We start from the raw sequence: 13,168 nt of genomic DNA, 5'->3' as shown, positions 1-13,168 counted from the left end.
ATTCGGAGCTGTGTTTGGAGATGTTTAAGCGCAATAAACTCGAGTTTTTGCGTCGATATGCGACAATGGATGAAACATGGTTCCATTATTTCACTCCGAAATCCAGTCCACAGCCAGCCGAGTGGTCTGCACACGATGAAACCGCTCCAAAGCGTGGTAAAACACAACAGTCGGTTAGCAAGGTTATGGCGGCTGTATTTTGGGATGCGCTTGGAATAATTTTTATTGACTACCTTGAAAAAGGAAGGACCATCAACCAGCGTCCGTTTGAAAGATAAAATCGCCGAATATTCCAAACTTCAAGAAGAAGAAAGTGCTGTTTCACCAAGGCAGTGTACAGAGCCATAATTCAGTGAAAACGATGGGAAAATCCATGAGTTGTGCTTCGTATCGCTTCCGCATCCAACGTATTCTTCAGGTCTGGATCCCAGCGACTATTTCCTGTTCTCAGCTCTCAAAAGAATGATCGCTGGGAAGAAGTTTCCATCGAATGAAAAGGTGATCGCCGAAACTGAGGCCTATTTTGAAGCAAAGGATAAATCTTACTTAAAAAATGGTACTGAGGAGTCGAAGGATCGCTGTAATCAGTGTATCATCTTTGAAGGGAGTTTTTTCAATAAAAAAAAACGAGTTTTGCCAAAAAATGCACTGTACTATGGTCCGGCAACTTTTCAATTGACCTGTTAGAGCGAAAAACAAGCCTTTAATGGCGTCTCGACTGAAAATTATGCCATTAACCCTTGGTTGAATTGTTGGCAGATCCCAACATATGCAAAAGCGACCGCCGATTGAGTCGCACAGATTACGCTAACTAACTGTTCGCACTTTGCTGATAAGGAATTTCAGCTGAGTTGTGTGAACCTTTTAATGGAAATTACATAAATGAGAGAAGCATACATACATAGGTGAGTAGAGATGGCCTTGAAACGCTTCGCTTAGTAGCTGCTGCAGGTCATCTGCTGGTCAAGCGATAAGAGTTAATTATTACAAAGCCATGCGCATGTGTGTTTGTACATATAATTTTCATTCATGTTTATTTTCAGAAATTTTCAATTCGTTTTTCTGAATTTTCGCTGAAAACAACGCAAAATCCACTGAGCTTATTAGACACAGAATTTATTTTTAAATTGGAAACACATGCATTTGTACACACATATACATACGTGCTGCTCATATGTATATGTATGTGTGTGTGTGTACAGTAACAAAAAGCATTGGAGCGAACTTTACAGTCTCGTATGCGAATATAAACAAAATGATAATATTTACGAAAAATATTCGGACGCTTTGCATTTTTGCCAAAATTCCTAATACAAGTGTGCAGTAGGTAGCGAAGTATGTGTGTGTTTGTATGCGTGTGAATGCTGCAGAAAAATATAATAAAACCTCCGCTTCTGCCGCCGCCGTCGCAACACCCAAAGCGAGGATAAATTCAGTTTTTGTTTATACATTTTTGTCGCAAAATTACACAAAAGCAATATGCATGTGTATTAGTGGCAGATACTTTCTACGCCAAATTTCCCTCAACTGCTGCTAAATAAATGTGCCAGTGTGCATGTGTATGTAACATATACACATATGCTTGTTTGTCTCACACCCACCTTTGGTGCGCAGCTGGTTGACTTGTCAGATATATGTATGTATCAATTTATGTATGAAAAAAATAATAATAATATAATATAAAATATTCAAGTGAGGGTGACGGCCGCTGTACTTCTCACCCACGTAAAACTCAATGACAAAGTTCAAAAAAAAAAAAAATAAATAACTAAAGAAATTCCTAGATATCCTACACACCCAACGACCCTTCTCAAAATTATGCTCTCATGTTATTTGTTGAAGGAATTGTCTCTTCATTGAAGCGCCAAAGAGCCACATTTTATACTCATGAAGGTTAGCTTTATCATGGTAGGCAGATTGACCTTGAAATGTCTCAAACGAAGGCTTTAATACTCATCTATGAGTTTTGAAAGCAGATTTAATTTTTTCTGGTTGATTAGACTAGCATTTGATCAAATTTGACACGGACTGGTCCGAATGCATCTTGTGTCTTCTTGTCAAAAACTACACATCAAATTATTAAATTTTCATTTGATCAAATTTGACCCGGACTGATTTTTTAAATTATTTTTTTATTTTTTTTTTATACAAAATTTGTTTATGTTCGTAAAAATTTTGATCTCCATACGTCAATTAGCGTGTTTGGCAACTGTTTTTTACGACGCGAAAAGTTAAGCATTCAGTTTGCTTAAAATTTTGTGTGTTCCAATAAAATCATGGCTATAGAATTGTTGAAAATGATGCAGAGGTATTTTGGGGTGTTTACTTTATCACGAACATAAGTAAAGGGTAATCCATTTTGAGGATCGAGATCAATAACGAGAAATATGAACCCATAACTCTACTGGCCCACAAACTACACCAAACCGTTGTTTTTTCTGGATGAAATGGCAGCTCTTGAATCTCTTCAGGTTGCTCTTCGTTCCAAATGCGGTAATTTTAGCTTGTTTCCATATCCATTGAGCCAGAAATAGGCCTCATCGCTGAACGAAATTTGGCTCGAAAACGATGGATCTTCTTGGAACTTTTCAAGAGCCCATAGAGCGAAGCGATGTCGCTTGGGAAGTTCGAGCGGCATCAGATGTTGCTGTAATTTATACGCTTTAAATTTCGACATGAAATGCGCCAAGTCGTTCCATACGTCAGTCCGAGTTGCTACGAACGGCGCCGCATCGACTCTCCACTGTCTTATTCATTATTCAATAATGAATGCTGGGTCTCAAGATGGCTGATGGTATTGCGGAAAGTACGCTCAGTAAGCCAATTATGTCGACCATAAGTTGAGCGAAGCGCTCGAAACACATTCTTTATGGAACAGGAATTTTCGTAATAAAGTTGAATGATTTGTAAACGTTTTTCAGGCGTTATTCCTTCCATGATGTAATGGCAAAAAATACTGAACAAAATAAACAAGACAGCTTGACACGAATTACGCGTGATCTGTCCAAAAAAAAGCTATTGAAAAAAGTACCTCGCTTGGATCACCTTATATTTGAATTGCACGAAGTCAGTGAAGGTCGTGAAGTCAATGAAACTTGCCGCTGCGAGTCGTCCATCCACATCTGTTAATGCGATAACATCGAGAAGCAACAGTGCTTGAAAATCGTCGTGCTGACATCAAAGAGATCGTAGAAGATCTTAACATCTCTTATAGATCGCATCAACACTCTTTGGTTATTATTGTGGGTATGAAGTGTGCCCACGCTAGACTGGTACCAAAAGATCTGAATCTTTTACGTGTAGCGGTCGCGAAAGAGGTGTTTAACAATGTAACTGAGGACCCTATATTCATCAAACGCCTCAGTACTGGTGTCGAGACATGAGTTTATGAATATGTTGTCAAAACTGCGTAATAATCTAGTGAATGGTTATACAATAATGTGCCGAAATCGTAAAAATCACGTCAAAGTCGACTATTTTCCTTGACTATTGTGGTATGTATTCCCATGAATACGTTGCACAGACGCAAACGGTCAATAAAGAGTACAACTTGACTGTTTTGAGCTTCTCACGAGAAGCCATTCATCGTGAACGACTGGATTGTGGACAGAAAATTCATGAATTATTCACCACGATGATGGTGAAATGCGCCATCACATTCTAGCCTTATTGTGACTAACTTTTGGGACAAATTTGAATCGAGAGTCATAGCTTAGCCATTGCATTCGCATAATTTGGCTTCTTTTGACTTTTTTTTCTTTTTGGAAACTGAAAAATTCGCTTCCGCGAACGCGTCATGGGTCCAATAAAATAAAAAGTATGCACATATGATGTATGTCATTAGAAGAGTTCGGAGCACTTCACATTGAAATCACTTTTGTGTGTATGAAAGTAAATTATATGTATAGTATATGTGTATTTTGCCTAGCTTGGCTGAGCTTCTCTAGCTATTTGTGGCCTACATCTTGATGAATCTTCAGAGACAAATTATAATGTAGTATCTCGACAAATATAAATAAATTTTATGCAAAACATTTCGATCACAGGAAAACATTGTCTCGGCTCTTAGCATTTTGCTCTGAAAGGACTTGCATTCATTACTCTCCGACCTACCGGTAGCCACAAGCACAACAAACGCTTCTAACAAACGCACATTCATACATATGTAAGCGGCATTCAATTGAAATAAGTTTTATATTTATACAATTTTATAATCAACTTAAGTGCTTCGCACTGAAAAACAACAACAAATAGTTATTATTATTGTCTTGCGATAGCATTTATGCAAAATTTCAAGAAAATATTGGTTTTCTACTCACATTTTTAGCCTAAGGAGCTGAATTGAATTCAATAACTCAACTTCCCTTCACACCGGATACCGTTACATTACACTTTGTCGGATGTAGTAGTAGAATATAGTCAGTAACACTCAACGAGGAAAATATTATGATTATGCTACACAGTTGACCGAATGCAACTGAATTTACAATAAAATTCACAACCTGATGGGCATGCGAAGAGAGCAAGCGCTTGCAAACGGCACTTACTATTTGCGGAAAAGTCGGCAAAGTGGAAAACGCCCGCAAGCCGCAAAACTCATTAGCAAAATTATTTTCGATAGAAATTTCGTCCAACCTTAACCATGGACAGAGGTGGCGCAGGAAGCCGGTGACTACTGCGTTCGCAATTTCATGCACACATATATACTGCATATACATATGTACATATACGTATGTGTGCATCCATAAATATCTACACCTGCAGTGGAGTATGTGGCTGGCCGAAAGCGTTGCAGCACCCCGAAAACCACAATTAAATCAATGCAACCACATTTTGTTGCGAGTCTCTGCTGCTGAATGAACAATTATTTAATATTTCTGGCGGTTGTTTTAATAAATGAAATATGTATACTCGTATGTGTAATTTTTTTTTTATATGTGTGCAAGATAGGTGAGCGCCAAAAACCAACAAAAAAAAGTTCGCAAATCTACACACATCTGATTGCTTTTTTTGATTAGTCATAAAGGGTTTATCAACAGGGACGCTACAAAAGTAGACCAATAGGAACAGCAAACGACGCCATATTTTTTCGCGCTTTTGACATTTCTCTTCAGTAAGGTTTGGCATTTCACAATGGAAAGATATATGGTTCAACAACGAGTCGAAATTATCAAAATTTACTACTGAAATTCGGAGTCAGTGGCCTCAACTTTAAGAGCGCTACGTCCAATTTATGGTTGTCATAATCGTCCTGTCAGATAAACAATTGAGCGTCTAGTGGAAAATTTTTAATCCACAGGTACAGTACATAATGTTCCCGTGCCAGTCAGACAAAGAAGTGTCGAGAATTAGCGGCAGCATATCAATTGAGCATCCAAATCTGTCTCTTACACGTCGTTGTGGCGAATTTTACGAAAAGTTCTTGGCCTACAACCTTACAAGGTCAAATTAAATTAACCACCAGAATCGTCGTATGTTCGTGAATCGGGCTGAGCAAAAACTTGAAAATGATCTGGATTTTCATCGAAAAATCATCATCAGCGATGAAGCTCATTTCTGGCTGAATGGCTTCGTCAATAAGCAAAATATGAGTTGTTTGTCAGGCGGCAATCCACACGTACTCCATGAGTCGAAAAAATTATGGTTGAGGTCTATGAGCAGGCGGTGTCATTAGGTCGTACTTCTTTCGTGATGATCAAGACCGGCACATTACTGTGAACGGAAATCGCTACCGCTCAATAATAACCGAATATTTTTGTCCCGATTTAAATGATATGGACTTGGACAATATGTGGTTCCAACAGGACGGCGCCACTAGCAACATAGCGAATATCACAATCGATTTATTGAGAACAAAGTTTGCTGAACGTGTTATCTCACAACATGGGCCGCCTCGGTCGTCCGATTTCTTGTCGTTCTATTTCTTGTGTGGCTACGTCAAGTTTGTGGTCTATGTTAACAAGCCAGTGACGATTGATGAACTTCGTACGAATATCGAACGTGAAATTGCAGCAGTATCGGGCGAGTTATGCTCGAAAACCGTCGAAAATTGGGTTCAGCGTCTGATCTTCTGCAAACGTGTTCGTGGTGGCCATGCAAATGGCATCGAATGTACTTTCGCAGGAATAAGGAATTTCATTGATATCCCAAACCGTTTGTAATTGAAAAATCTATTATTAGGTGTATATGTAGGTGCGAAGGAATGAATTGACCGTAAAACGACAAGCACTGGGGTCCAAATATTTGGTACCCAAGAGAATAGTTTTTGTTGGTTTTGGACAATAGCTTATACAGGCGGACAGACTGGCAGAAAGTCATCCGGATTTCAACTCGTCTCGTCATATCACCCTATATATGTATATCTCAATTCGTTTTTGACAAGAGTATAAAAAACGCCAGATTTTATTCACTTTCGCGAAATTTCGATTGAATCTAGCAGTCGTCGAACTCTATTCTCAAATTCATTACATCTCAGCATCACAGAACTCTAAAAACGAACGAAATCGAAAATACGCCTTAAGTTTGCACTAAAAATTTAAGTATAAGGCCTAGTAAAAATAAATTTAAAATCCAATAAAGTTTAGTAGCTAAAATGATGCGATTTAGGTCAAATGTTAACCGTTTTGTTCGATAGCATGTCGCCATTTTGGAGATAACTGCTCGGCCCTATTGACGAAAAACTGAACAAGCTTCTTTTGAGTCGATTTTCTCACCAGTAAAATCATTCGCCATAGACAAGAACAGGCAACAATCACCGGACCGAACCGGAGTAAAATGTCAATGCAGAAGAATTTCCCAATCAAGCGCACGGAACCTCTGTTCCGTCGCTAACGATGTGTGTGGTCTGGAATATAATTCCTCTCCCATTGGCTAAAGCTAACCGCTACGGGTGGATTGCTTCCTTCAGACGGTCTTTTTATTGACAATACAACACCGAATTAAGAGTTTAGCCGTAGGGAAGCAGCTCATAGTAGCTCATGGGGAATCCCTAACAGTCTCACCAAACTCATAGCGAAACTTCTTGACCGTCAATTCTGTTCTAGTTGCAGGTTTGACGTGTGCTGAAACAATATTGAGTCAAGCAATCAAAAAACTGTTCGAGGGGTTTGTTTAGTACCAAATCCTATCTTTCTAACGCCATATCACGTAACGCGATGGCATTTATACAACACGCGATATACTTGTATATTATTGAAGCCATCTATTAAGTAGAAAAATAATGGACTTTTTTTACTAGACCTTATATTGCTTTTAACTAGATTTCTTCGGAGAAAATATTATTACCAACACACTTCATGCATTACCAACCATACATGAACACACCTACACAGTTGTAGAATATTTTGAAAATACGCTAACTTGTCTAGCATACAAATAAAATGGCAGACAATTCTTGAAAGCCTCACACGAGTGGGTGGTAAGCTGTCTGTGAGGAATCCAAATGTGTGGCTTTGCAAGTGATTTACGCGTATTAACAGCATTAAAAACATTTCAAACCACTTCAAATTACCGAAGAGCCTAATAAATGTGTCTTCGTATAGTTGTCTGTATGTAACATGGGAACATATGGGGTATATATACATATATTTGTATGTGTGAACGAATGTGATGCGTTAGCTATAAATGTGAAAGTGGCGACCTCCTTTCTAGATTTCTCGAGTGCTTTAGAAATGCTACAACTTTTTTGTTGTTTCTAAAGCTTTTTGGTATGAAGTGAATACGAAATGAGGCGAATGATGGCCATAAATATACATATTTTAATAAATAACATTAACATGGCACAAAACGAAGTCCAAGCGGCGACAAGACGGTTTAGAAAATATTTCCTGTGTTCTATTTGAAAAAGGTTGTACTTACAAAACTCACGTATTGGCGTATTTGCTAAGGGTTAATGAAGCGTTTGATATATTACAGCCGGGTTAGAAGAGCCACTTGAGGAAAGCTTGTGCGCCACTTCTATGCGCTATTTCAGCTAAAAGGCATCACTTAGTAAAATAATTATAATGAATAATTGCAACTAAAGCTGACTTCCATCTTGGTTAGCTTGTTGGTTTATTTAGCATTAATTGATTTCTGCTTTTTGCTTTAACACTATAAATTCATTACGTTTTTCACTTTCCATTTCACAACTCACTGTCTGCACAAACACTCACCGTTTTTCATGCTGGGCTCACGTTTGATTGACGGTGCTTTACGCAACTGTTTAGTTTTGAATTCGGGTTTAGGCTCTTCTTTCGGCTCTTTGAGTATTTCGTCGATTTTGTTAACCTTTTTCAAAACGGGCCGTATTTTCATAATATCCTCGGTACTCTTGCTTGGCAAGGGTTTCTCTTCGCGTTTAACATGTCTCAATTTTGGTTTCTCTAATTTGAAACGCAATTGACGTTCATGTTCTTCTTCATTTTCGTCCTCGTCATCGTCGCTATCACCTTCAACTTTTTTCATGGACTTGTCGCGCTTGACCATGACCGGTCGTAATTTGGGTTTTTCAATTGAGAAGCGTCTTGATAACTCACTTTCATTCTCCTTCTTTTTAACTTGTGGTGTCTTCTTTAGTTTCACGCCCAACCGCAGTGATGGTTGTGTAAACTCGTTTTCGGAAAACTCTAAATCGGACAGTCCTTCGAGATCGTCCACTTCTTTGTCATCTGCTGCCTCCTCACTTTCCTCCTCTTCTTCCTCACTCTCTTCTTCCTCGCTCTCCTCTTCCTCAGTCTCTTCTTCTTCCTCTTCTTCAGTCTCCTCTTCTTCCGATGACGATGGCGTTGGTTCCTTCTTCTTTACCGCTGCTGCAGCTGATTTCGTTGCCGTTGTGGTTGCCGGCTTCTTGACTACCACAGGCTCTGGCGCCTTCTTAACGGGTGCAACTACTTTCTTAGCAGGTTCTACTACACGTTTGACTGGTTCAATCACTTTCTTCGCTGGCTCAGCGTTCTTTTTCAACGGCTCCACTGCTGCTTTCTTGACGGGCTCGACAGTCTTTTTGGCCGTCGCAACTGTTTCATTAACTTTTTTTACTGGTGCCGTTGTCTTCTTGGCCGCCAACGTAGTTGTCGTCTTTTCACCATTTTCCTTCTCCTTGTCCTTATCTTTATCGGCCGTTGTGGCAACTGTCTTCTTTGCCCACGGCACCGAGGGCTTTGCATTGGCGGTCGAATCCTCTTTCACCCATGGCGGCCGAAAAGTGGTGCGTCCAGTGGTGCTGGTGGTAGTGCTCTTCGGCGCAACGAATGGCATTGTGTCGTGTGGTTCGGCTGATTCACGTTTCCAGTTTTACGAAAGTTTTCAAAGTTTTAGAAAAAGTGTAAGAACTCTAGAACATCGCTATCACAGCGCAACGGTAACACTAATGCCGAAACTGCTGTCAAGTATTGCACTAATATCGTTATGTCTCGTTTCAATCACTATAAACGCTTTAAACTATACAGAGAAAACAAAGCAAACTATTAAATTGTTCGTACAATGAAAGTTACTCAGCACACTTCAATTTGAATTAGTTAATATACAATTTTTTATATTTATAATTATTCAACGAATTCGTTAATGTCCTCGATTTGTGCACAATTATTTCGAAACAACCAATTTTGCGCGTACTCGTCCCGTCGAAGCGCAACAGCTGTTTGAGAGATTTCACTTGCTTCAGAAAATAGCTCGTTCTTGTGTGTATCCATTCATCCACATTTTGTCGGACTTCAAAAATACATTTGCCAAGCAGCGCAAAAATATATAGGCTAGCAGGAACGCAGCGCTACTTGTAGTACACAATGCGGTGTGTGGAAAGTGCGGCCACCGATTTGCTGTTGGCGGTGGTGATTTTCATCTTTAAAAATAGGCTAACAATGCTAGCATTGCTGAGCCTACTCGGTGAGGGGCTATGGCAGCAACGGGGCTGCTCAAACACTTGTACGTGTGTCTTAAACATTGTTGCATTTGTTGTTCTTCTCGGTTTCTACAATATTTGTGTAGAGGCGACGTCATTTTTGTGTGAATTCAGAAATTTAAAATGAGTAACGAGCGTAAAAAGGGATGTTCAATAATGTAGTGCTAATTAAGCGTAATAAACGCTCATACGAATGGTTGGGCGCAATCAGATCAATATTACTGAGCGTTCGAGTCGAAAGTCATCGTCACTTTAAATGTAATTAAAAAAATAAATAAAGGAAAAAGGAAAAAGGAAAAAGAAAAAATGAAAAATAATAATAACGAAAAAAAATGAAGTCCATATGTTTGTTGTTATTATTGCATATGTATACATTATTGCTTTTTGGCCTTCAGTCCGTTCAATTCATTTCTGTACGCAAGATTGCTTTAATTTACACACATTTGGTCAATATATCTCCCAGCAAAGGCTTTCTGGCATCGCGTATAACTGTAAATATGCCCAAACGCACACATATATATATGTATCTGTATATAAAAACCTTTCACTTCGGTGGCACCGAAGCTATACCCTTCTCAAATATACAAATTTCTTTACATAAACTTGATTTTTATCGGCCAGTTTGTATGGCAGCTATATGCTATAGTGTCTCGATCTGAATAATTTCTCAAATATACAAATTTCTTTATATAAACTTGATTTTTATCGGCCAGTTTGTATGGCAACTATATGCTATAGTGACTCGATCTGAATAATTTCTACGGAGATTAAACCACTTCTTTAGAGAATAACCCATGCGAAATTTGGTGACGATATCTCGTTAAATAAAAACGTTTTCCATATAAGCACTTGCTTCCGAGCATTCAGTTTGTATGGCAGCTATATGCTGTAGTGACTCGATCTGAATAATTTCTACGGAGATTAAACCACTTCTTTAGAGAATAACCCATGCGAAATTTGGTGACGATATCTCGTTAAATAAAAAGTTTTCCATATAAGCGCTTCATTCGGTACGCTCAGTTTGTATGGCAGCTATGTGCTATAGTGGTCTGATATCGGCGGTACCAACAAATGAGCAACTTATTAGGGAGAAAAGAACGTGTGCAAAATTTCAGATCAATATCTCATAAACTGGGACCAGTTCGCGTATATATAGACAAACGGACATGACTAAATCAACTCAGCTTGTAATGCTGATCATTTATTTATTTTAAATGGTCTAAGACGTTTTTCAGTGTTACAAACTTCTTGGCATGCTTAATATACTCTGTGCAGGGTATAAAAAGCGCATATACAAAAAAAAGTATTTAAATCTGAGAATATATTTGTACGTAAGTAAGCGCGTACATATATGTACGTATGCATTTATGCATAATTTGATTAAATGGTCAACATTTTCCGTCAAAATTGTAGTGTAAAGTCAGCAGAGCTTAAAAACGTTGAAAAGGTAAAGCGTTTGCTTTGCATTTCAGCGGAGGCCAACGTCGCTCGCCACTCGTCGACCAGCCTTTTTGTACCCCAACTTGAGCAAAGGCCAAATACACAGTTGCTCTGGTTGTTGTTGTTGTTCTCGGCGATGCTACTTGTGGTTGTTGAATGTGCGCTGCCATTTTTCCAACACTTTTCCACACATTTTCACGCATTTCTTCAATTTTAACGAACCTCTATTTATGTTTCCATATGCGTTTCGCTTTCAATTCTCCGCGGCTGTTGCTTCGTCGCCCGCCTTTCGCCTTACGAAAATGATTTTTTTTTTTTTTTTTTTATTTTGTGAAAATATGCTCGCTTTTGGTTTATCTCAATCGTTTGCTTTTGCGCTTTCTTCTTCTCATAAACACACACACATCAGACACGTTTTATATACTCAAACGTATACATACAAACACAAGATTTTGCCTGTGTGTTTTCAGTGTATTTACATATTATTTGTGTAAATTTATGAGAATGATCGCACAAAGCGGAGTAGCAAGTAGCAAGTAGCTTTTAATTATATTCCGTTATTTTTGTTATTTCTCGAATATGTATAAAAATAAAACCATGTGGGGGCGTTGCTGTCGAAAAGGAAAAGCAAAAAGCAAAAAAAAACTGATCAATTGTGAAAATGCTGCGAAAGCGAATTGTTTTTTCGCCTTGTTGGCTTTCTCTTCGTTTTCGAAAATTGAATTTGTTCTTGCTCTATCCCGCTTTCCACTTTCCCTTGTGTCTATCTATCTGTCTTATTAATTTCCTAGCTTTTTTCGATTTGCATTTTTGCGTTGCCGTTCGTCATTCACTTCGCTCGCCCCTCCGATTCCACTGAAACGCTCGCTTGTTGAAATCTATGCAAATTTGATGGGTCATTAATTTGAATCGCTGTGCAAAGTTGCATTTGGAAATACGTAAACTTGCAATATCTGCAGCGCTCTTATTGCACTTTTCAATTATACTAAATGGCGAACGATTTTGCCTTAGCCATTGCCATCGCAATCATCGCTATATTTAAACGTTTCGTGGGAATTTCTGCAACGTATTCGGTCAAAAATATTTGAATAATTCAAGTTGTATGTATGTATATGTGGCGTAACTTTTGTACTGTTGCGCTAAGAAGGGACGAAATTTGTAAAGCGACTTCAAAATATGATTATAGTTTCGTGTTTTTATTTAACGTGTTGCTAGTTTCAATTTTTATTCTTTTTGAAATTTCGTAATTTTCCAGTGTATATGCACTTTCACCAAAAATTTTGTAAATTTTCTATTTTCAAACTGAGAGATATTTTTTTTTTTGGTCTGCAACCTAAAAATTAAGCACAGTCACTTCAGTATTTTCCGGTACACAGCTAGCCAGCGCTTCCGTAGAACTGAAAATTGTGGATTTTCGAATCTGTTATGCGCCTAAATTTGTGAAAAGCGTGTGCGAATGAGTGAGTGTAATATACAGAAACTTATTCCAATTCGCTCAACCATTCAGCGTATATTTGCTAATGTTGAGATAATTTCAAAATTAGCTTTTTATAGTTTTGAGTTTGCTTGCTATTTTTGAAAAATCTCCTTTCAACTCATGCAATAGTAATGGAAGGAAGGAAGTTTAATGTTGAGATTTTCTAATAACGGTTAAAATAAGTGTTTATGATAAGGTATTCGTTCATGATATAATACTTTACACTGTAATACGCTTATGCCAACGATTTTTCCAGTCTTCGAAACAGTTTTCATAAGCACTTTTTGGGATGGCTTTCTGCTCCTTGAGCGAATTTTGTTTATCGCCTCGATCGATTGAAAACGGGTTCCATGGAGCGACAATTTCAGTTT

The 13,168-nt window shown here is 38.3% G+C and overlaps 2 protein-coding genes across 10 annotated transcripts in view; one reads left to right on the top strand and one right to left on the bottom strand.

Annotated features, from left to right (window-relative positions):
- The window catches only part of LOC126767828 (trichoplein keratin filament-binding protein), a 125,389-nt gene that overhangs the window by 15,202 nt on the left and 97,019 nt on the right, over positions 1 to 13,168 (top strand). The window lies entirely within an intron of this gene.
- LOC126767821 (glutamic acid-rich protein) overlaps positions 1 to 13,168 on the bottom strand; it is a 30,167-nt gene that overhangs the window by 14,953 nt on the left and 2,046 nt on the right. Inside the window, exons 1-2 of one of the 6 annotated variants that reach the window (XM_050485477.1) lie at positions 12,675 to 12,712; positions 8,154 to 9,420 (exon numbers count right to left, since the gene is read on the bottom strand). The exons of 1 other annotated variant lie outside the window; for it this stretch is intronic. In XM_050485477.1, coding sequence (XP_050341434.1) covers positions 8,154 to 9,237 — 1,084 coding nt within the window. In that variant the 5' untranslated portion in view covers positions 9,238 to 9,420; positions 12,675 to 12,712. Of the gene's footprint in view, positions 1 to 4,319; positions 4,461 to 8,153; positions 9,438 to 12,653; positions 12,713 to 13,168 lie in introns of those variants that run through there. 4 more of the 6 variants (XM_050485476.1, XM_050485479.1, XM_050485480.1 and 1 more) reach the window with 4 other exon arrangements.

This window comes from Bactrocera neohumeralis, chromosome 2 (assembly GCF_024586455.1).
Source record: "Bactrocera neohumeralis isolate Rockhampton chromosome 2, APGP_CSIRO_Bneo_wtdbg2-racon-allhic-juicebox.fasta_v2, whole genome shotgun sequence".
Taxonomy (NCBI): domain Eukaryota; kingdom Metazoa; phylum Arthropoda; class Insecta; order Diptera; family Tephritidae; genus Bactrocera; species Bactrocera neohumeralis.
The sequence above is the reverse complement of the archived record's forward strand: the minus strand, read 5'-3'. Positions and strand labels throughout refer to the sequence as shown.